Source organism: Triturus cristatus, chromosome 6 (genome assembly GCF_964204655.1).
Source record: "Triturus cristatus chromosome 6, aTriCri1.1, whole genome shotgun sequence".
NCBI lineage: Eukaryota > Metazoa > Chordata > Amphibia > Caudata > Salamandridae > Triturus > Triturus cristatus.
The window spans coordinates 593,208,974-593,234,650 of record NC_140589.1 but is presented as its reverse complement, the minus strand read 5'-3'; the positions used below and the strand labels follow the sequence as shown (position 1 = coordinate 593,234,650).

Sequence of the window (25,677 nt, the reverse complement as noted above, 5' to 3'; positions counted from 1 at the left end):
AATGCTGGTGATTAGAACGGGCAATACACTAGGCGAAAGAAGGTACTCTCATTTGCCTTAGCAGTGTGTGTGCACAACTACACCAGAGAACAAATACCTGTGAAATACCAAAAACAGTTTTGACACTTACATTTTCTTTTTTCTCTATTTATATTCGTGTTTATGCAGCTGGCCATCAGATCACTCATTTCCTCACATTCACAAAGTAGACAATGACTGAGTAAGAATCATTATGGGAACCAAGAGATGTCTAAGGGTCACCTAGGTCCCGACCCAAACAGGCACTAAATAAGGTATGAAACGTATGCACCAATTCACATCTTTTCTATATGTGATTTAATCTAAAAAAAAAAAAAAAAATGATCTTCAAATCGACATCTATAAGTCTGGGCTCTGACATACCTTTTCTTTTCACAAACTTCTAAAATATTTTAGCCAACGAAGAAATAAAATGACTTCGGGCATGGATGGGCAACCACTTCTACCAATGCAACAATCTGAATAATATTTAACCTTTCATCTCAGGGCACTCCTTGGCTACTGTAGTGTCTCACATGTTGGTCTAATTGAACAAAAGGTTGCAGAAATCACAAAATGCTGCTTTGAATAAAATAGATAATGTTTATCAGGACATACATTCTTTTTATGGCTCCTATTTGGGAAACTTTTAGTAAATCCACACTTCGGGGACACTGAAATGAAGGTACATCGGGGCATATTAACAAGGGCTTTATCTCCGCTTTTTTGGCTCTAAAAGCCAAAAAAGCTGAGATAAAACTATTGCCCTACTTACAAGAGGGTGCTAACATGCATAATCGCACGTTAGCACCCTTTTTCCCGACGCCTCCCTTTGCATCTCTAATGAGATACAAAGTGGGCATCACTGGGCAGTACAGCCTTGCAAATAATGCTGATGTGCACATCGCGATATTTACAAGGCTGCCCCAGCTTTTTAGCAGACGTTAGTTTTTGGAGAAAACCGCTGTTTTCTCCAAAAACGAACGTCTGCTAAAATCCTGACTTACCCATCCCTAACATGGGGGTGGAGTATGCTGCTACGACCACAGGGTCATATCAGCAAGGTTATCGCCCTTTTGCAGGGAACATCGGCTGGAAAACCAGCGATGTTCCCTGCAAAACGGCGATTTCCCCCGCTATCTCTGGAATTTGTATCGGCCTGGAGCAACGCGTTGTTGATAACGCGCTACCAGGGCGATAAATTCCAGAGATACACGGCTATCAATAACAAAGCGCTAAGCGCGCTTTGCGTTATTCATCGCCGATCCTTGCTGATATGCCCCATCATTCTTTGTGCAGGCTCCTTCTAACCAGAGTTGTCCATTTTCCGAAACCCACCGCACCGTTTATTTGACCAAAGTTCGAGAGATACAAGTTCTAAAACGCAGCTGCTTAAACTCTGATCAAAAACATTAACACAATACATAGCATTTTAAATCTGGACCCAGCCAGTCAGTAACTCCTCTCATCATAGAGGTGGATGGGGTCAGTGAGACTGCTGACCCCACCCCACTTCTTGAGGAGGTATCAATGATAGACACTCAGCCCTAGGCACTTCAGGGCTTAAAACTGAAGCACCCAGGTATGAGGCTATCAGTGATGTTCCCCCGCATGCCATGAGGTACTTTGCCAGACTGAAGAGTTCACACCCACTGGGCTGTGACATCTTCAAATGCAAAAACAACAGTTGATGGACAGAATGCAGAACAATGTCATACATTCAACCCAGTACAGCGATCTGGGCCTAAATCCATCGTTTTTTTGCTCACCATGCCATTCCAGTTTGAACCCAGCCATATGCAAATCACTCTTGACCCTGTGCCTCATGGGTACAGTCCAGCCCGAACTGCCAAGCCAGGTCCTCCCTGGACTGGAAACAAGCATCCTAGGACCGGTTTCGGGGCCTGCCAAAGTTTCGCTCAGGCAGCCAGGTGCCTGTACATTTTAAGCATGTCTAGCACCTGGCTGCCATACCTGCTCTTAAAGTGTGTCTGTCAGCGTGACCTTTGCTCAGCCGGACAGACACTCTTTGTTGGCCAAAAGCTGGGGGCGAGGTCCTTCCACCCTCAGGGACGGGCTGCTGCTGCACCAGTGTATGGGGTCAGAAACTTAACTGTTGGCAAATCCGCTTGGAGTACTGATAGGACTCTGGTACCATGAAGTTTGTGAAAATTACCAACTTAATCTAACCTTTAATGCCGTATTTTGAGTCTGACTCCAGCTAATAGAAGCTTGCCTGAAACTAGCCTCAAATAAGATCCACGCATTGAAAAACATTTGTGTGTGGCCCCCTGCAGTTTTTGGCATAATGACACCAAAGCATTGACACCGCTTTGCTGACAGTGCTCTGTGATGGAAAACTATGCCAATCTTGAATATTTTCAATATTGTATTGGACTGCTTCATTGCCTACTCGTTGTCAGTAATTGCTGCATTTTATTATCGACAAAAATGTATACTGTTACGAAAACACTCTTCAGGCAATCAGCATCTTTCTGCAGGGTGTATTTTATCTACCACTTATGCACTTTCTATACAGATACATATTTATGAAACTTGTCTAAACTACTTTAAAAACATTTTGAACTCACAAACTGTGTAAGTGTCTTTTTGCTGCATTTATGATTGAATCAGCGTCTTAGATACTACATAGGCCTAAATAAACATGGTTATAGGAGGGTCACTGGACATTAAGGAGTGGCACTGTACACACTTGTTCTTGCACTGCACTGGGGTTTGAGTGTGTCATATGCCTTCTTATACTAGCCGGACCTACTCATATGTCCATCGCTGGGTTTGTGCCTGCAAGTGCCATAGATAACATTCCTCCAAAATCTTGGCATTGGAGCGCACCCCCAGGAATGAGACAGTATTTCTATCCTGAGAGGGAGGAAGAATTGGGGTTTATGCCCACCACAATGGCCCATATGCCAATTCTTCACAAGTAACCCTACCAAACCTGGGATCTTATGAAAACTGGAGAAGAGGAGAATCAAGGATGTCCAGTGTTGTTGTTGCCTGCATGAATCCCAATGCTCTTTCTTATGTAGAGTGCAGTGTCTAAATACACCTAACAACTTCTCTCTTCTCATGATGGATGGCTGCAGTATTCAAATTCTGGGGTTGGCTGGCATTCAGGAAACCCTACCAATGCTGGGCATTTCTGAAAGCTAAAGACAGGAGAATCCGCAATGGTGATGTTTGCTTGGATTTAAGCACGTTCTTAGACAGAAGGTCTCGCAAAAACTCAAAGTATAGAATAAAAATCATGCTTATCCCTACATTTGCATGTTCTTCGGCAACCAACAAACATTATATAACCCTGGGACCAGAAGAGTCTGACATGCATAACAATATATACTTTTGCAGATCGCCATCAGCGGAAGAAAACCCAGATGAAAATATTGTTAGCGATTTCTATTTTTCCAATTTACTTTCATTAGATAATGATTTAAATTACCAGTTTGTACCTACTAGCATTTTGTGGGCAAAAGGGTGTGAAACCCACAGGTGAACATGGAAAGCTAAACATTTCTGAAAAATATGACAATATTCTCAATTCACTATGATGTTATTTGGATAGGTCGCTCATGTTTTTTCTCACAGAAACTCCTCTCTGAAAACAATATGTAAAAGATAGAGGCAATCTTGGGAGTAAACAGTCCAAATGGTGAGTCTAGGTGAAGTTGAGCACAATTTTATGCATATACATGGTCCCATGGAAGATGTGTTTGCATAAAACTTGAGTACACGGTGTAAAATAATGTTAGCAAGAAGGTATTTAAAAAGGACAAGCGAAAAGAAAAAACATATCAATGCATGTTCTTATACAATACTGCTTACAAATCAAACAATACAAGGCAGACACTTTAGTTGTTAAAAGTATTTTAGTTCTGCATTTGCCGCAGACTTAAGTTCCTTTTATCCACCACGTGCTTAATTTGTATAAAGCCAGAGAAAAATTATCCAAAATTGACTTCAATGCATTCACGGTAGCCAACTCTAAATGGTTTTCATGTCTTAAAAAAGAAATTTCAAAGATGCCCATCATGCATGCATGTGCCCGCATGACAGCAATCTTGGAATAATTTTTCTTAAGGAAAAAAAAAACATTCCAAGATGGCCACTGCATATGCATGTGCACATTTTTTTCTTTTAGTTTCTGAAAAAATGTTAAAGTGTGTGTATGCACACGGATGAGTGGTCATCATAGAATGGCTTAGAAACCAGTTTAATATGGCCATCTGCTCATACTAACTACTGTGACTGGTGATTGAACGCACACGTTTGCTAAAGGCAGAGGCAAGCAGCTGTTGGGGGCGCCTCAATATTTTTATAAAGACAGCAGGAAAAAAGAAGGGGAGCAGGAATAAGGACAGTGAGAGAAAAAAGTCCCCCATGCACTGCAACGCAAGGCCCCACAGTATCAGTGGAAGCATAGTTATCATCAAATCAAAACACGGGGACGCTTAAATGCTGTCTCGGTGTGACGATAGGGAGGTAAGAAATCAAATCAGGAGTTGGAACTGAGATAGATGAAAAAGTCATCAAAACATGACCAAAAGGAAGATACATGGCCCTCTCTAAGTTTATATTGGATACAGTAGGACTGACTGTTTGCCAACAGATTGCTGGAGCTGTCTATATCCGAGCCCCAAATAAAAGTGCAACATTCACGTGTGATCTTTTTACTGTATTACTGCAAATTGTTTTACAATTACCGAAAAGTTCATTTTTTACTTGGGGTTATACTTTTTTTAATTAAGACATTACCTTCTGTTTTGTGTATATGGCAACTGTGACAGCATTTTCTGTTTGAAACCAATCGTATCTGCAATAAGGAATAGAAGGAATATATCTTGTCAACGATTACGACTGATGTAGTTGAATTTTCGGTAAGGCACACGTTACTCCATGTAAACATTATCAGTGTTACTTACATAGAGAAATACATTCAATTACAGTTTTTTAATTAGCAAAGAAATGGAACTCAAATAAAAACAATAGCAATTTGTCAACCCACTGGCAGACTAATCAGTGCAGAGCAGCCACAACAAATTCAAGATTACAGTGCAAGCACATTAGGATTCTTCGTACAATTCCAGGACGTGCCATGCAAGTCTGAGTGCCAATGTATAGCAAAGTGTGCCCCTCACTCAGTCTGTACGAGTAGGCCAATAACTCAAGCTGCTTCGGTGAGGAGGCCTTCTATCAATGTATATAAATAACATTGCTTGATCTGCATGGCATTGGTATAGTATGCCTTGGTAAATGTCACTACATTTAGAAAATGTCAACGTTACATTGCATTGTTTCTTGCATTATACAAAACCCTGTTCATTGCTCAACCCCTAGGCCTAGACTATCCCTTCTTTGCTTGCACCTCTACCCCTGCCTCCATTGCTTTATTTCCTGTTTTGTAACCACAGCAGATACAGGGTTAATTTGTGAGTAAGATGCAGGCAGTTTGATGTCAATACTTGCAGCAATAGCCCGTCTGCTTTGCTTTGCGTTCACTGCTGATCCATTGACATGAAAATTACTTAAACTGTTTCTTAATCTCAACATGTGTAAATATTAATATGTGCATATACATAAAATGTTGGTGTTCTTCTAAAGCATGAGAAATATAGAAGCAAAAAGTACTGTCTAAAATACTTATAAATTATACCCAAGTTTCTTTGGTTTGCATTTAACTTTTCAAAATCAATGTGGCTTTTGCTTCAAAATGTTTTTCCGAAATGTACAGTCTTCAGCAGAAGCATCTTCTCAATAGGATCTGACCACCCATGCCCAATTGCGTTGTGCGCTCAGCTATCGGTAGCCCATTAAATCTCACCTCAGTAGATTTGCCATGGAAAGATTATAAAAAAGATAAGGCCTGATATCACATTTCACAGGGAAAGCCAGGAAGGGTTCCACAGCGGTATGAGTACAAGCGCCAGGACGCCCCGTTGCTGGGGCAGCAGTGCGCTATACAAGTACAAAATTTCATTTCATTGTCATTTTTGGTCAATAAATCTCTCCTGTCAATTATTTCAACTAAAAAAAAATACACAAATATTTACTCTTTTGCACTTTTGTGCATTGTATTTCTTTCTCTTTATGAGCCTAAAAATCTCGTTCTCTGACATTATGACTTTCTCTGCTGGCCTCTTTAACTGCTCTCTCCTTTAAAAACGAATCAAGAAATAAGCAAAACCTGAAAAATAACTAAAGTAAGGCACAGCACTTTTAAAAAATAGAGCTCATTGATTTGTTTTTTTTGCATGGTTGGTCTCAAGGAGCTTGGGAGACATGGATGGAGATTCTAAATTGCACATATTTATTTTTCATAGAGATTCGGGTTGCTTTTGAGCAGCTTAGCCATGCGGGCAGAAGAGCCCTTCAGTCTGGGATAGAATTCGCCAATAGTGAAGCACTAATCAATTCATGGTCTGAGTCTTTCGAGGCTCACAGCGACATACACACAAACCTACAGAAATTCTCTAACCATTCATTTGTTTTAAATGATTAATCACAGAAGAAGAATCTCTTTGGTTCGTATTCCATCCATTCCTCTTTGTAATTGTAGAAGTGCTCAATAAAGAGCTGTCAGATCCAAAGCTAAAATGGATTCGCATGGAAAATGGGGCCCGATTCACAGAACTAACTTAAGACAAAATCCTAAACTTACTACCATTTTGGTATTCACAGAAGGAACTTACTCATTTTGGTATTCACAGAAGGCACTTACCCATTTTGGTATTCACAGAAGGCACTTACTCATCAATGAGTAAGTGCCTTCTGTGAATACCAAAATGGGTAAATTACTCAAAATGGTTAAGTTACTCAAAATGAGTAAGTTACTAATTTTGGTATTCACAGGACGCACTTGCTCATCAATGAGTAAGTGCCTTCTGTGAATACCAAAATGAGCAAGTTACTCAAAATGAGTAAGTTACTCATTTTGGTATTCACAGAAGGCACTTACTCATCAATGAATAAGTGCCTTCTGTGAATACCAAAATGAGTAATTGCCTTCTGTAAATACCAAAACGGTAGTAAGTTTAGGATTTTGTCTTAAGTTAGTTCTGTGAATCGGGCCCTAGATTATTTAGAATTGCATTTGTGTGATATTGAAGCTCTAAAAATAACTTTGCTTAGAAACATATATGTATCAAGAAAACATGTTGTTTTATTGAGACTTTTGACTATCTCACAATAAAAAGCGGTTTAAAATATATGAAGGCCAGAAAGGAATATAGAGGAACCATCAGGACCTAGAATTATCTGCTTGAGGTTTTGTGACTTTGATGTAGTAAATAGAAAATGCTTTGATTGCATACAATAACCTCCTTAAAACCTCCCTTGTCCGAGTCCTGCCCCACTTCATTAAAGATACAACAAAGCATGTTTCTGCTTCAGCCAAACACACAACCCAAAGCAGTCAAATAAGAAGGTTCAGAACTGCTTGAATCCAGAATAAAGACATCAAATCAAGTCTTAGATCAGTGCGTCGCCTAAGCCCTTTTTTTAATTAGATTAAGGACAGATGCTGATGACACCACACTTCGTATTTGGTTGGATGGCAATGAAGATAATGGTTAAGTTCCAGAGATGCATATTTTCAAAAGTTTTCTTAATGACTGATAACACTTTATGGGAATTAATGTTTGTCTTTGGTGGGCCGCTTTCGATCTGGACTTCAGAGTGGCAGTCAGTCAGTCAAAATAAACTTTATTCAGCAAAAAGCCCAAAAAGCAAAAGAACAATAAAAAACACATCAGCTAAAAATCCACATGAAATATTATACAAATTAATTAAAAAACAAATCCTATCTAAAAAGCACAAGCACTGTTCAAATAATTGTACAACAGTATCTTATTACAATTCCAATTTATAGCCCATAACAGATCATGTAATTCAGGACAGAAATAGTCAAATATTTAAATTTGATTTCGAGCAAAAGACAAAAGGTAAATAAAGATATTACCAGGGCATAAAAAATGAACTCAATCTTAATTATAACTTATATCTCCTCCTAATGCAAAAAGCTGCTTTTATAAAATTAAGTAATGCAATTAAGTAATGCAAAGCAAGTCTCGGGGATCCTAAGGACTGAAAAAAAAATAGCCCTTCCTTGTGAAGTCTCTCCATAGCCTTTTGCAATAGCTGCACCAAATAGTGATGTCTGGGCTCTTGATATATAGAACAAAACAAAGTTAAATGGTTAGTGCTTTGAATCGAGAGCTTGCCCACCCATTCAAAGGTAGAATCTGATTTCATCCCTCCAATAAAGGGGGGTAAATTAAAAGTGCAAAGTGCATAGCCAATGGTGATATGTCGGATTTGTGATCTGCGCCAGGTATGGCTCTATGCTACAAGTTGTTGAAACATAGGTATAGTTTACAATTGTACGCTTGACCTTGGACATCTCTAAATGTTTATTCATGCACTGCTCCAAATACAATTCTTTAACACGCGATTTATGATTAGAGACAGTTGAATGTGGACATCTGTATAAATCTGACGGACCCAAGCTATCAAAAGTATACCTCAGATATTTAAACCATTGAATTCGGTCCACACCAACAAATAACAGGCAGTCAGAAATACAAATTCTTGTCAGACCAGCCTCTGGGGATGACCATAGTTTTACCCACAGTTAGAGGGGGGCAATTAAAAATCTGACATCTAAGTGTTAAGAGCGGAGTCCAACTTAATGACTGGTTAAAAAGAATCCCAAGATAGTTAAAATCTTTTACATTTGACAAAATGGAATCCTCCATAATAAAGACTTTGACTTAGACTCGGGCGACCACATGTCATAATATGTGACTTTGAAAAATATACTTTAAGATCCAAGTCCTCCATGTACGTTTAAAACAAATTTAAAGGGAGCCTGAAGGCTATTAGCAGTGCACACAATCAAGACTGCGTCGTCCACATTCAGTAAGATGAGAATTGTCCGATACGTGGTACATCCTTGTTATTCTCAACCAAATAATTACTAATACTGTTTATATAAGGTAAGAAAAGGAGCCAGGATGCACCCCTGCCTGACACCCCAGGTTGATCTTTTATGAGGAGAGGATTCGCCTGAGCGGCTGTAGTGAGCCCTGACCATTAGGTCCAGGCGCATAATAAGAGTCAGGAGATCAGGTTCCACTCCCATTTTGCCCATTAGATCCCACAGCTTGGAACGGTTCACGAGGTCAACGGTGCTTGATAAATCTATAAAAGCAAGGTGCAAAGAGCCTCTTTTTGCCTTAACATACTTCCCCCAGATTAGATAAAGATTTAAACATTGCTTATTAGCCCCAATACCCGTTCGGAATCCGAATTGGACTTCTGACAAGATGCTGTTTGCAAGAGCCTAATTCTCAAGACAGGCTATATGACCTAGGATCTTAGCACTAGAGTCAATCAATAAGTTTGGCCGATAACAGGTCATCAGAGAATGATCACCTTGTTTAAAAATGGGGACAATGATAGTTTTCCAGGACTCCGGGAAGGGTCCCAGCACCACAGATCCAAACACATTTGTGAGTAGTGGGGCCCATAGTGTGAGATTAAGTTTCAAAATGTCCACGGGAGCCCATCGGTGCCGGGGGATTTAGCTGAGGTACACTTTCTAATAGCGTTGATGACCTCACTTACTTATGTTGGAGATCCTGAGGAAGAGCAGAGAGTGACTTACTGACCGGGTCTAGTAAAGTTGACATATTTCTGGGTCAAATATTCGTGTACCCATAACGCAAGCGATACGACAACATCAATACTAAGGTTGTCTTGTACTTAAAAAAGGGGCAGTTAACCACCTCCTAGAACTTTGACCTTCCTCTCAAATTTAAAGCCACCAAGAGATCATCCCAGGCTTTTCTCCTTATTTCAGATTTTCTGTCTTCAACGGCTTATTTATATAGCCCTCTGGTGTGCTTAACTTCAGATACCACCCGGGGATGTTTTTTCAATGCAGACATCAGATTTCTGTTTGCCTATGAGCAAGCTCAGTTAAACCAGCGAGAAGGTAACTTTTCTCAGACGGGAGCGGGGGATATAAGATTTGTGGAAATAATACTATAATTTTTTCAAATTCAAGTTGGATCAAATCCAAGCTCAAAACATCAGATAAACAGGCCATGATGGAGGCTCTGGCTTCCCCAACGATGAATGGTTAAAAACTACTGGGTTAACCTTCTCCCATTTTAATGTTAGACTTTCATGTCTTTTGGTCATCAATTGTCAGAGCAATTTACTTTTGGGATTTTAAAAAGAGACTCCAACTTAATATAAAGAGGATTGTGATCACTCAAACAATTTCTGGCTATCATAAAATCAGAGAGATAGGGGGATAATTCATTTCACAGAAGAATATGATTTATGGTGCTACCCATTTGACCGCCTGTGAAAGTTGGAACACAAGTATTTTTAAAACCACACACATCACTAGGGAAGATTAAATGATAACTCAGGACAAAGTCATTTAAAGTCTCAACATAGACAGAATGTGAGAAGTGTGTAAAGTTTACAAATTGACTGTTGCTCAAACCACAAACCATGGCATCTGAAAACCTACATAGGGTAATATTAAAATCACCAACCCATATAAAGTGAGCAATACGTTCAACTGTTTCAATGAAAAATCTGTTAAAAAACATTTAGCTGATCAATGATATTCCTAGAAGACTGGTTAAAAATATTATATTAAAAATGAATAGGTTATCGAATTCGCCTGACAATGACAAAAGGAAAACAAGAAATAAGGAGAAGACCATATTTTGTTAATACTAACATCAGTGACTTTAAAAGAGAGTAAAATGGCCAGTCCGCTACTAGCTCTACCTGCCTTAGAGGGCCAGGCCAGTTGGAAAAGACCCTGATAACCATTTATGTTGAAATCTGACTGCAACCAGGTTTCTTGGCAACATATGATGTCATGTCTATTCATAAAAATGTATAGAATCCGGATTCGAGGTTTCTAAATATGCTCCAGCAATGTTCCACGAAAGAATGCTAAAAACCCACTGCTCAGGATTTTTATTAAGATCCTCCACATGAGAATTTCCGAGTTGGGCCAAAGCCGAGTTCCCAGGGCCAAGAGCAACTAGATGATTCTGGGAATCCATGTTACAAAGTCTCTACAACCCCAATGGCTTGATCATGATAAGATTCTGGCATCAACAGCGGAACAGCAGTGTTTCTAGGCGATGAAGATGGAATCTTGATGAGTCAATCTATTTCCTGGAGAATAGCCAGGGATTCAAAAAGGTTTCCAGTGTGACTGTTGTACCAATGGCTAGATTATGTTGAGTGTTCTTTAGCAACAACTGGGTTTGTTTTGGACAGAATAGATGGTCTATAAAAATAGCCTAAATGTAAGGTCTGGATGTTACTAGAGGTTTGAAGTTGGTTGTCCATTAAGGCTAAAAGGGACTTTGCTATTTACAGGGATCTAAAATGGACTTTGCTATTTACAGGGATCTAAAATGAACAGTCATACAATCCCCTGGGGACTCATTTCTGCCTGGACCTATCCAGGGTGTTCTCCAGACCATTAAGATTTAGGAGAATAAATCCCCTACCCAGCATCCCTTAGCTCTGAGCCAATTAATAATTTTGTTCTTTAAACCCAGAAAATCCTCTTGTGCTTGTGGCACGAGAGAAGGAACATTTTTGAATACAAAAACATAAGCGGTGCTCTCAGGGGAGAGTTGGTATAAATACTTCCAGAAGGTCTTGGAGGTTCACTGGATAAGCCATTCTTGGCAGACTCTATCTGGTTCTTTCTTGAGCCATCTGTACAAACAGATGAGGAGCTTGGTGTCTAAGAAGAGAGACCAGATCTTGTAACTTGTTTCATGGCAGTTACAGATAAAGAATCCACAGGCCTCACTCCAAACTTGAAGAGGGCTGAGACACCTCCGACAGGCGATGTTCCGCCAACTCAATTCCTTTTGAAATCACTCCTATTGCGCATTGCAAACAACCATCCAGGGTAGTCCCAGTGCTCCCTATGGGGGCTGATGTAGCTCTTCGTTTTCTCATGTCTCATGCTTAAGGACAAAAGGACCAGAGGAGGAAGTTAGAGCAAACTTCTTTGGTGTAATCACTGTTACTGATATTGATAAAGTGCCGCAAATAGGGAGTGAATATAATAAAAATATGTTCTTACCCGGCCAGCTAGAGGATCAAAAACCAAAAGGACTGGCCCTGCATCTTTTTATCATGATGAAAACATTGGCGGCCCTCGCTGACACAGATGCTGCTGGGGCATGTCGTTTAAGCCCCGTCACAGCTGCCAGTGCACTCCTGCTTGTAATCTCTATCCAATGCTGTGGGAACCAAAAGTTGCCTTTATGTGCCTCTTGGCCCGATGAAAACATTGGTGGCTCTCAATGCGGCAGGTGCTGCTGGGGTGTGTAGTATGGTATGTTAATGAGTTTTGTATAGTTCTCGTGTACCCAAAGGTGTCTAGGCGCTGTCATGCATAAGGGATATCAGCGAGGCAGTCTAAGTACAAATATAGCCCCTAGATGTTAAAAGTGCCACGTTTTCAATGCTTTCCTCAAGTGTGAATGGTCCTGGGAATTTTTTAATTCAAAGGGAAGGGAGTACCACAGTCTAGTGGTACAGGTCACAAAGCTTTTGCCAGCCCAACAGGAAAGTTTGAAATATGGCACCTCAATATTATTTTGCCCCTGAATAATATAACGGTCTAGAAGGTGTGTACCAGCAGAAACACTGCCAAAGAGTCACAGGGCCAATATTGTGAAGTGCCTTAAGGCAGTGCAGAAGGTCTTAACTACGAACCTTTTATTCATAGGCAACCAATGCAGTTGGTTCAATGCTGTGGATGCTAAATGACATTTGAGGATGCTAAACAAGAGACTGGCTGCGGCATTTTGTAGGGTCTGGATTTTGGATAAAAATGTTTGTTGTAAACCTATATATAAGCCATTGCGATAGTCTAATTTAGACAGAATTAATGATTAATTATTGCAGATTAGAGGGAATATAAGACAAGATTTCTTTCAAAATCTTCAGAAGTAAGAAAACTAGCAAGTTGTTTGATTGATCTGCTTCTCATAGGAGAGTTTTGTGTCGAAAATTACACCCAGCTTCTTAAGTTTTTCAACAGGGAATGGAACAGGGCCCTTATCTGGTGTCCACCAGTCTGAGGATTAAAAGTCGGTCTTGTTTCCAAAGAGTATTACCTGAGTTCAATCTCAGTCAGTTTTCTGCCATCCAGGTTCCAATTTTTCCATACAGGTGCAGAATTTGGAGGTTGTATGTGCCCGATTTCCTGTGACTGACGCAACAATTTCTGTGTCGTCCACATAGGAAACAACTGAGAAACCAAAGGTTTTGATGAGTTTAACCCGAGGGCTGAAGTAAAAATTGAATAAAGTAGGGCTTAGTGACGCCCATTGAGGGACTCCACCGGGAAGGTTCCATGTAGTGGATGAAAAGATTTCTAGGGTTATGTATTGTTCTCTGTGCACCAAAACGACGTAAATAGGGAGAGGGCTTTATCTGTGATACCAAGTTCATAGAGGTGGTTAAGCAGAATGTTGTTACTGACAGTATCAAATGCCGCAGAGAGATCCAAAAGTATCAAGGCTGCATTATCTCTTTTGTCTATGATAGATCTTATGCTTTCTGCGGCAACTATGAGAGATGATTCGGTGCTGTGTTGGCTCCGAAATCCAAACTGCGAATGGTTTAATAAGTTGTTTTCCTTTATGAAAACCGATAGTTGCTGATTGAGGAATGTTTCCAGTATTTTGGCTGGCAAGGGTAGCCGTGATATGGGCGATAGTTCGAGGGATGTGATGCTTGAAGATTGGCCTTTTTTTATTAAGAGGGAGATTCGCTGCTTTCTTCTATAGTTTGAGGAAAGTGCCTGCTCGTATACTTTTATTAAAAACAAGTGTAAGATGTGCAGGGATGATCTCTATAGCGAGATGTAGCACATTTGGTGGGCATGGGTCATCTGGGGAGCCTGATCTAGTGCTAGACAGGAGGGTCCTGACTTGCTCTTGGGATATGGGTGTAAAGTTAGAAAAGTTAGAAAAATAACATTGAGTGTCGACTTTTGGGTGGGAGATTTGGTCATTAGATGGTTTGGGAAAGTTTTTGGAAAACGTGGAAAAGACATCGAGCACTTTGGATTGAAAAGTTTTTGCTAGATCATTGGAAAAATCTTGACTAGTATTTACCTGCTTATTTTGAAATGTGTTTGACAAGGCTGTGACCGTTTTAAATAGTTCCTTGGTTGAGTCTTTTGCTGATTCAATTTTTTCCTAGAAATAGGCAGATGTATTTGCAAAAATCATAGATTTATAAATTTTAAGAGCTTACTTACATTTAATTTTATCCTCCTCATTATAATTTTATCTCCACTTCCGTTACAGCTTACAGCAGTCCTTTTTTTGTTCTCTAAGACTGGGTGAATACCAAAGTTCGAAAGGACTTTTGCGTGGCTGATTGAGAAGGTCATTGGGCTAGCATATTTCTGGCCTTACTTAGCCAAGCATGTCAGGGTCTGTTGTCAGGGTGGAAACATAGGCAGAAAGAGGATTCTTTAAGCTGGCTAGATTTATTTTGTGCCAGGGTCGAGTTTTGCTGGCCGTTGGGAGAAAGGCAGTGTGACTGGCCAGTTTGGTGCAAGGGAGGCCGAACAGTATGGCATAGTGATCATACCACCCTAGCTGTAAAGCCTCTTGGAAATTAAGAGATGGATGATCTGTTAAGATCCCGTCTAGGGTGTGTCCGACTTGTGAGAAATGGCTTTAACTATTTGGCTAAGCCCAAAAGTGGCCATATTGTCTATTAATCTATTCATCTCTGAGTCGCTAGAATTTTCCAAATAATAATTGAAATCACCACGAATAGCGAAATTAGTGGTTTCCAATTGTGTTTCTAGATATGGATCTAATGCTTCCAGGAAATAAAACTTATCGGTGGGAGGCCGATACAGAAGTATTCCGTTAAAGGTATTTTTTGCATCAAGATTTATCTTAAAAGCAAGTGCTTCTCATTCCGAATTATGTACGAGCGGCATACAAGTAGCTGTGAAGATATTCCCCGAAATAATGGCTATTCCTTACCTCTACGGTCAATTCGGTCATGGATGATGGTTACATATGCAAGAGGAGTAGCTATGGTCAATTCCAGGCCTTAGGAAGCATTAGACCAGGTTTTGGTTACAAACCTTAAATCTATCTTATGTTGCTCTATAAAGTCTTTAATTTCATTCAACACTTCGCTAATGAACTTGCATTAATGAGGGTGCAATGGATCGCATTAGCTTTTTCCTGTTTTTTAGCAGCAAGTGATGGAGGACGGCTTTCCTCCATATGAGGGGTTGGGACAAAGCGACACATTGGACACACTATGTTTTTTTTACCTTCATTCCGGGGTGCAGGGTGATGTAAGTCTTAAGCTTGTCGGCTGGTTGCACTCTCCTGTTAGTATGGTCTGGCACAAAACAGACAGGAGTGCTGACACTGGTCGCGATCCGGTTGCGGACAGGCACAGACGGGTTTGCCTTTGGTGCGCATCTGAGGTCCACCCAGCCCTTCGTCTAATTTTATTCAGGTGGTGCGTTGCACTAGACTGCTACTGGGCTGCTTTCAATTACTTCCTCTGCTCAATCGGGCAAGTCCGCAGCAGACACCGGAGACAGGGGGGTTAGGGTTTTCAATTAAAAGAATGTTTGAGTTGTTTGATAAAAAAAGATTATTCCCAATTAGCTTGCTTTAAAATTTAGGTATAACACTGAAACAAAGTAAAAACAAAGTATAAAGCAACCAGTTCAATGGCCTAACTGGCCTGACTGCCTCCCCGCTGCCGGGACACTGTATGCGTCTCCTGGCGCAATGAAAACGTTGGAGGCCCTTGCTGCGGCAGGTGCTGCTGGGGCGTGTAGTAAAAGCCCCATCTCCGTTGCAGGAACACTCCTACTGGTAATCTTTCATTCTTTCATTTGTTCCCCATGTGAGCAAAGTTGTCATGTTATTTCTTCCTCATAAAACCGTTAAGAAAGTTCTTTGATTTCTGCCACAAAAGGGGGCAAGTATGGAGTTTCAGGCAGCAATGTCGTCACACATGATTTTACCTTAAGTTTTACCTTTGCCCAAATAACTGTTCTCTCAGGTCCCGAGAAAAATACTTTCCAATCTTAGTCTACTGATTTCTTCCCTAAAATATTTTTGGGGGATCAGCTGAAGGGTCCTCGAAAGCACTGTGTCCAGCTTATCAGGCACTTTTTCTTCCTTTCAAGCGCCTACTCTTCGAAAAACTCTATCCATTTTTCTTTGTGTTACTTGTAACTATCGGACCTTCTTAAAGAGGTCAAAAGGATAACTTTGTAGCGCAGAAGGCTTTCTATTGGTTCAATTAACTGACATGTTTTTGGCAGTTATATTTAGGGTAATGCCTTGTCATGGGGCTTACGTAGGAAATCCCAAACGTTTTCGACTTGCGGCTCACTTGACCTATTGGCCGTTGGCCACGGCTCCCTACTGTTACTTTTTTATGGAGGGTGGGGGGGTGTAAGACCGGCCATGGGAATACTTGCATTTTTCTCTTTGAAAATAATTGGGATGAAGCTGATGAAGGTATTATAATCATATACTCATGGTGTTTTGTATTACTAAGGCCGCGCAATAAAATATTCCTAGTTACACTTTTTTGCCCATGCCTTTCTAAAGAACCCTCTCAAACTTTTGTATTCCACATCCAGTGCTAGACTGCACCCCTATACATGTAGGTCCCATTGCCAAAGTGTTTCTGCGCCTGAATAATATTTGCATGCACTTCCATTTCTACCCATGTCATACATGCCAACACACCAGTCTCAGCAGAGTGACTCATGAATTTTTAAACCACTGATAACTTGCATTGGTGTAAAATGCATTTGGAAAAAACGAAACTATCAATCAGTCTAACAAAATTAATTTGGGCATCTTCCGCTTACTTTGGGAGTGTTGGAACATGGGGATCCGGTGAAATATGGGGGTCATCTCCCTCAACATGCTATCAATTAATCACTACGTTTCCAGCTTTAGGCATGTCACTTACAAATCATTGACATTGTTCATTTAAATCTAATTAGTTTAACTGGAGAACACACCGATCAACATTAAATGCATTAAAGTGCTTGGTGCGTGGATCCCCTGGCTAGTTTTGACGTCCCCCCAGGGAGCCACAGCACACAGTTCCGGAACCACTGGCTTAGTAAGTGAAAATCATATGTCCAGAAGGTTAGAACGACAAATGTGGAAAGGAAAGTTGGGTAAGAATAGTGATGGCTGGGAGATAAGAGATCAACGGGTAATGGAGCTCAATGGAGGGTCCTGTGGTAGCTCCTCAGTCAATAAACGGTTTGACCATAAGCTGTGCAATAGCTTTATTACAATATGTGAAGGGCTAGTCGTACCTGGCGATATGAAGATCTAACCACACTGGTGTTACTATGTCAAAGGCCGTTATCGTGGAATTATCATTCATGAGCGTTGAAGATCAGACATCTTACCTTTGAAGAGTGGAAAAATAGGTGTGACTCCGACACAAATCCAGGTGGAATTAGTCTGTTCTCTATTTTTAATTTGGGTACTTTTGCTACTGCCGCCTGTTGAGAGTTAGTAGCTGGGTGGTGTACCTAAAGAACTGTAGGACGCATGCACGGTGTGTGCAAGATGTCAACCATCATTGAAGAGTTGCCATGTCAAGAAAGAATTGACGCATATCATGCAGGGTCAATAAAAGTTATGCAGAGGTCATCTTGCAGCAGCAGTTTTGTGCCTTGTGTACAAGTGCAGCATACGCTGCATGTGAGAGCGGTATTAAAGCAGTGGTTTGTAATGTGGGGAAGTTACCAATTGTGTGGATGTATTGCATTTCATTAGGATTTTTTTCAGGGTGAGACATTATTGTGCATTTTCCTTGTACTGTAAATATTAGACACTATTTTGCCCCTGCACACCCTGGCTAAAGTTGTGCTTCAGTGAATTAGTACAAGCTCTCTTGTTAAAGAATGGATACTACAAACATGAGTGGGCATAGTTTTACAGTTTATTTACCTCAAGCCTTCTGGGCATTCTGGTACAAAATCTGAAATGCGTTGACAGGAGTAGAAGGACTATTTTATTAATTACATTTGACAATTGATAAACAAGGTAAAATGGTTATCACAGAAAAAAGACAGCACTGATGTCCTGAGACATTTGACGTAGACATCTTTTGCTACCGAAACGGATTACATGATATCATTCGATGTGGAATCTCTTTACACCTGCATCCCACAAGGTGAGACGCTGACTACCATTGAGACCTTATTACAAGAGAGACCTCAAAACCATCCAATTTATCATGGACTGTGCATGCAAAGTGATGAAAGAAGACTTCTTCCGCTTTGAAAACACCCTGTACCTCCAAACAGCAGGTACTTCGATGTCTAGTATGCTTGCCCTGAGTCTGGCAAACCTGTATATGCATTCCTTTGACAATACCTAGATACTGTCATCACACAACCCCTTCAGGGCCCACATAATCATGTGGAAAAGATATATTGATGACATTTTTGTCATTAGGCATGGAGAGGCCAAGACCATCAATAATTCACACCAATGGTTGAACAACCAGAACAATTCTCTCAGGGTCACCCTGGAATACAGCAAATCCAGTCTATCCTTCCTAGACTTACTCATCTGTCCTTCGGGAGGAGGCCTTGAGACTGAACTGCACAGAAAGCCAATGGCCCAGAATGCCCTGCTGCCTTATAACAGTTACCATCTGAAATCCCTACGTGACAACCTCCCCTTTTGCCTGTTTTTACATTGCAGGAGAAATTGCATGTCCATAGCCAAATACAAAGAACATGCCGAGACCCTGACTCTATAGCTACAGAAGAGTGACTATCCTAGACATCTGGTATGCGGATCTGCAAAGAGGCACGGAATAATAATAGAGATGCACTGTTAGAAATTGCCCACCCCAGAGAACCGAATTTAAGATTGACCCGTGTAAATGCTTACTGTACGTTCTCTAACCAGATAAAGAAGTCGGTCATCAAGAACTGGAAAATCCTGGATACAGGCAACACTTCAATTGAAATCTCTTCATTTACATTCAAAAGAAGCAGCAATTTCAGAGACAGTGTGATACTGACCAGGCCACAAGACAATGGACACAGAATCAAGAAGCCTTATGGGGTCTACCTGCCGTGAAGGATCATTTCCCGTGTGGGTCATGTGGGGTCTGTAAGCACACGTCATACAACTTCCATTGACATTGGGACGGACAGACCGTGGGAACTGAAAATAAACACTAACTGCAATAGTGAGAAACTGATTCATCTCATTACATGCCCATGCAAACTACACTATGCAGGCTCGACTACACGGAAAAATAAAGACCAGGATCATAGAACATAAGCGCATCATATGTTGCAAAAAACAGGCTTCTCAACAGACCAATCACTTCCTAGAAAATTGTCACATGGTAGAAGGCTTGAAATGGACAGTACTTGGCCAGCCCTGTATACCTTCACACATTGGGGACATCACAAGTTTCCTATCTGTAAAATAACTGAAATGGGTATATAGGCTATGCAGTGACATCAAGGGACTCAATGATGACATTCCCTGGTGGTCTACTACCTTAAGATAACTTGATGGCCGTGTTGAACATCAAACCCCCCTTAGTGACGCTCCCTCACTGAGATGAGCAAGGACACAATGAGCACTCTGTAACACTCAAATACCAATTGCAGAAACAATCCGTGGGAAGTCTGCATACATCATTAAGGACAGACTCAATATCCCTGCCCTATTACCCCTACATACATAATCATATTTGTATCTTCACATGAGGCATACAGGTATACGACCGCTACATTACTCAGTTCACCTACTGAGCATTTATTTGGAATAGAACTCTGACTTCTTGCTGCTAACTGAATCGTACATTCATCCAGCACCACCTCTTCTGACAAACATGAATGCTACATGGGGGTCACTTTCGCGACAGTTTCTCTTGTTAGACTTTTTCTCATTAGAGTTACACTGTGGGACTACACTTCCCAGCATCACCATCATTTCAGTGATGCTGTTTTTGACGTCACCAATAATGTGACTGCGTAACACACCCTCCCACAACCCCATATAAAACAAGACAATTAAGCCGCCTTCTGTGCCTTCGCAAAACGGCAGCAGATCAATCCACCTGGGGTACCAATGGAGAGGTAAGGTCTAACCCTGCTTAAGGGGGTTACCTCTGTTAAGACAACCCCTCTTTTCACTCACACGGCCATTTCAGCTTACTTCGTTAGCCGCTGCGTTAACAGCACTCTCAAGTCCCTCCTACTTGTCCCCCTCGTTTATCTCCGTTCTGATCTCGGATACATCAGAAACCCTCTGGGATCATCCAGAATAAGAGTTAGTCTCTCTTTAGGGTCACAGATGGTCTCGTTTGCAATATATAGAAGAGTCACAACTGCGATACAAAATTATATTAAAAAATCCCCTGTGGGGACACCTTCAACAGGTTTCTCACCATATGATTTGCAACACTTTTATGGTTTTATGTCTTTCCCCGTGAATTGCCTGACTGTTTTTAATTGCCAACACGTGATTAGATTGAGATTACTGACTCATTCCTCATGTTTTTTCAGAGCGGTGCCCTTCTTGAGCTGCATGACAGGTTAAGGTGTGGTTTGTCCTCCCGCAATTTACGGGTAAGACAATTAGACATACAGACTGATTACAAGCATCTTTTGAACTGTCAATGATAATGCATTTTATTTTCTCATTATAAGCATACCTGTGTAAGTAGTGTTAGTGTGCGTTTAATCTATACAGTGAGTGTGAAACAAACTACTCATCCCTATTGGTCTGAAGAGTCGAATGTAGTGTTTTAGGAAGCAGGAATAAAGGAATAATCGTGAAGAATATAATGCAGAATGTTGCAATGCCAGAGAAGGAAAATGGTAAAATGAGTTGTGTCTAAGAAAGTGATTGTGTGTAATAAAGGGATGGAGTTTGAAAATTATATAGAAAGTGTCTTTATTTAAGCGCCATAATTGGACCCACTGGTGCAAGAGCTAGGGTATCCAGCTGATGCAAAGCTGAACCACTTCTGCTGTATTCAAATGTAAGCTCCGGCATCGGTGAATTGTATATTACATGTTACAGGTGCATGTGAAATACACAATAGCTATTACACTTGAATGACTCTACATTCTATAAAGAAAATAAAGGGTAGGATACGATTACCACTTGTATCGTTTAAGAAAAGAAAGAAATAAAAAAGAAATTGCAAAATGTTGTCATCAAACTTTTTATGTACCTTGACAGTCCTTTTTTGTAAGAAAAAATGAACAACAGTAGAATAGTTAGCATGTCTGTTGTAATCTGTTGTACAGTAGATTCAATGTGGTGCATGTCAGAATTGGTACTAGTTCTACCCACATTGAAACTTTGAGGATGAATACAAACATTTCGCTTCTGAAAAGCACATTCGGTACCTTTGTAGTCAAACCGTACATTATTGTCTTCAGCTGTTTCAAAACAACATTCTTGTGTAGAGAGCTAAGGCATCGAGCTTAGACAAACTCATTGCTTCTGCTGTAGTCAAATCGAAGCTCCTGCATCAGTGAATTGCACATTATATGTTACAGTTCTATGTGACCTACAGAATAGCTATTAGACATGAATAAATACATTGTATAATGAAAATAAAGGTAGTTTACGATTACCACACTGTGCCAACCAGTTCCTAAAAAAAGTTGTCTTTTTACATTTTTATCATGAGGTTCTGAGCAGAGGCTGACTTTGAGTAAAATTGTGTGAAAGGGCTTTGTGAATTTAAAGGCAGGCAGAGAGGTGTGTGCACAAAAAATAGACGTGGTTTCTAAATGGGTGTTGGGTTTAGGTTAATTTTGGAAGTAAATAACGTATTTGCATAGGCCATAAATCACCGATTCCTGGTTAGATTGGAGACGTAAGGGGGAATAATGAGGATAGAGTTCAAATGTCTGAGTATACTTAGAAAGTTATTATATCAAAGTAGTAGGATTGAAGTGTATTATAAAAAATGTAAAGGAAAAATTCAAAAAACAGTATTGATGTAGCTTGGCGTAGAGGCGTATTCTGTCGGACATAGTTGTTACCATAGAGAGCGTAGCCATTCCTAGAAGTAGAATTAGTAGTAGGATGGCCGCAAAGAGGGTGAGAATTATGGGCACTGTTCCTGTTATTCCAGAGATGATCGAAAGAATGTCTGAATGTAGTCTGGTATTAAAAGAAGAACAGTTTGAATGCGTGTTAGAAGGCTGTAGGAGACCTTGTTAAAAAAGTGTGCCAGAAATTGAGTGACATGTGTTGAAAATTGTGGAACAATTCACAAAGTGTAATTGGCGGTTCGTATTTAAAAGGGAGTGTATTTTATTTGAAGTTCGTGGTATCTGCAGTCGATACATTTCTTTTGCAGAAGTGAGGGAGACTTCTGTGCTGAACAAAGGTGCTTTTAGTTTGGTTTGTTTATTGAAATGATTTTTCAAACTAGGAATTGAAGGCCAAGTTGAAGTTTGGGAGTTAGTTTGTGTGGGTGGGAATAGATATTGCCACAGGAAGTTACTGTGTTTGAAACAGTAAGGACATGCGGTGTGCCAGCTCATATTCCGTAGGAGTGTATGTTATTGAGAAGCTGATAACTGTCGTTAGAAAGCTGTGTGAATGTTGGTGTGATTGTGGGAGTTGGCGTCCTTTTAAGAAAGGACGCAAGATTGGTGGCTGTAAGCTTAGAAGCGCCGTGTAGTTGGACATTCTTGGATAGTAATGAATGACTGCCATTGTGGTCGCACAATTCACCTGTGAGAAAAACTTTTGTATACTCTTTAAGACATCGATATGTAAATGGAATAAGCCACTGCTCGTGAATAAACGCGCTACCTTATATAATGACATTCAACATGACAAACAACATGTGCACGTAGTAGACTCAATGACACTATATACTGTGGGAACCGTGGCTAGCCATGTATACAAACTAAACATGGCATGGCATCTCTGCCTCACTATGCAGAATGCGGGGAGAGATGAGAGCAAAGTATGTGCGAAGGTGGCAAGTAATTCTCGATTATAAAAGTATTCAATGCAAAGTCTTGAAGGGATGTGCTGTACTCATATAAAACCAGAGAAATTCGCCTGTTATAGTTAGTTGAGCTAACTATAACTCGCGCGCCTGCAAGGCACTGCTGATGACGTCACATATTACATCACTCATGACAAGGTCATCAGTGATGTCATTTGAGATGTCATCAGTGATGCCATGAGTGATGTCACTGACCATGTCATGAGTGATGTAATATGTGATGTCATCAGCAGTGCATTGCAAGCGCGCAAGTTATAGTTAGCTCAACTATAACAGGCAAATTTCTCTGGTTTTACGAGTCAAATGTCCAACTAACTATATCGTCCCTGAAACCTATGTTTTTTTCAGTGAATTTCTAAGGTTTTTTTAAATGCTAATTCCTAACTATAACGTCTGTAAAACCTATGGTTTTTTCAGTGAAAAAAAAAAAATATATATATATATATATATATATTACCTACTGGCGGTCGCCAGTAGGTAGTTATAGTTAGGACCCCTTTTCCATAGGAAAACCTCAACATTCTATTTTGAATAACTTTGGCGCCGGTCGATGAATCCTCGCGAATTTCTCAAAATAGGTGGGGCGCTACGCTCCGCTCCTACCCTGAAAGTCTCGGGGGGATTCGTCAAGCGGGGGCTGAGATAAAAGGGGGGTCCCAAAACGCGTTTTTCCCATGCATTTTTCCATAGGACCTTTAGAACGAGCTACAGCCCGAACGGCTGAACAGAATTACTAGAAATTTGGCAGAGAGGTAGTCCCTAGGTCAAGGAAGTGCCTTTTGTAGGTTTGGTGTAAATCTGTTCGGTAGATTCTGAGAAAATAGCCTTTAAATCAATATATATATATGAGCCCGCTTACGGTACGCTTACCGTACGCTTACCGTAAGCGTACGGTGGCGTGCGCGAGCGCGATTCTGATTGGCTCTTAGATCTTAGTAAACATTCGAATCGGCCGAAACCAGGAAGCGGCGGCCGCCATTTTGTCTCTCGCACTGAGTGTTGTTTATCAAACAAGATGGCCAAAAACATGTTACGGGGCTGTTTTGACAACTCCCTCCCACATAGTCATGTTGAGGGAGTCCCCAAACATCCCCCAAGAGCAAAAATGGTTTTATTTTTTTTCAGCAATTTCGCCGAGTACGCTTACCGTACGCTTACCGTAAGCGTACGGTAAAAAAAAAAAAAAAAAAAAAAAAACACTATCCACACTTACCCCACCCCCTGTGCTTTTGGTGGCCGTAGGCCACCAAATGTACACGGCTTATTAATAGGTAAAAAAAACTAAATTTTGGCAACATGAAATTATAAAATCGAAATAAAAAAAACACTATCCACATTGACCCCACCCCCTGTGCTTTTGGTGGCCGAAGGCCACCAAATGTACAGGGCTTATTAAAGTTGATAAAAAACCGTGCACGGAACGAACTGCGTTAAGTGGGCGCGCACGCCTCGAATGGCGTAAAGTAACTTAGCATTTAAAAAACCGTACAAATTCACTGAAAAAACCATAGGTTTCACACACGTTATAGTTAGGAATTAGCATTTAAAAAACCTTGCAAATTCACTGAAAAAACCATAGGTTTCACACATGTTATAGTTAGCGGAAATTTTACTGATAAAAAACCAGTGAAATTGCCCCGTTATAGTTAGTGCTGGCAACTATAACTCACGCGACCGCAATCTTCTGCTGATGACATATGTGTCTTTATGAAAAAAAAATATTTGTAATATATGTATAGCTAAAAATGTATGGAAGAAGACATGGGCAAATAAGTGTCTAAATACAGTATTAGCATCAGCAGAGGATTGCGGTCGCGTGAGTTATAGTTGCCAGCACTAACTATAACGGGGCAATTTCACTGGTTTTTTATCAGTAAAATTTCCGCTAACTATAACATGTGTGAAACCTATGGTTTTTTCAGTGAATAAATATATAAATATATATATATTCAACAGTCAATTATTTACTTGGGCTAATTAAAAACTGTTCTGCATTACTAATTTGCATGCACAATTTTAATCCATCAATCTTGTTCTTGAGTCGGCAGCAGAATCAGCCTAAATATGGAAATATTGGCACAGATTGATTAATAATCATTTGGTGGAAATAGTTTCCACTTGATAGAACATATTCATTTTAAATTAATTATTCAGGGCGAGAAGGTCATAACATTTTTACCACTTCTACAATCCAGTCATAAAACATAAAAATGTTAACACCAATTAAAAATGTTTGGTAAACTACTCACAAACGTGAAGAGGTCCCAAAATCAATCACAGACATGGTGGTCTGCTGACCCCAGAAGGACACTATGCCTTTGACTCTGGCTCACTGTAATCTTTTGTAATTTGTGTCCTGATCATGCATATTAAAGACCTAGGTCTAATTGTGGCCATCTGCGATTCTGGATTTTATTAACCAACCGATTAGTACATAGGTTGGTTCGCAAAATTCCTTTCAACTCGCAAAAAGGCAGTGCACAATGTTTTGCGAATGGAAAATTCGCACTTCAGGCC

The 25,677-nt window shown here is 40.4% G+C and overlaps 1 protein-coding gene across 2 annotated transcripts in view; it reads right to left on the bottom strand.

Moving 5' to 3' along the window:
• The window catches only part of CYB5R4 (cytochrome b5 reductase 4), a 1,096,425-nt gene that overhangs the window by 576,207 nt on the left and 494,541 nt on the right, over positions 1-25,677 (bottom strand). For both annotated transcript variants that reach the window (XM_085611035.1, XM_085611036.1), the window contains exon 7: positions 4,792-4,849. In XM_085611035.1, the coding sequence (XP_085467161.1) occupies positions 4,792-4,849 (58 nt within the window). The remainder of the gene's footprint in view (positions 1-4,791; positions 4,850-25,677) is intronic.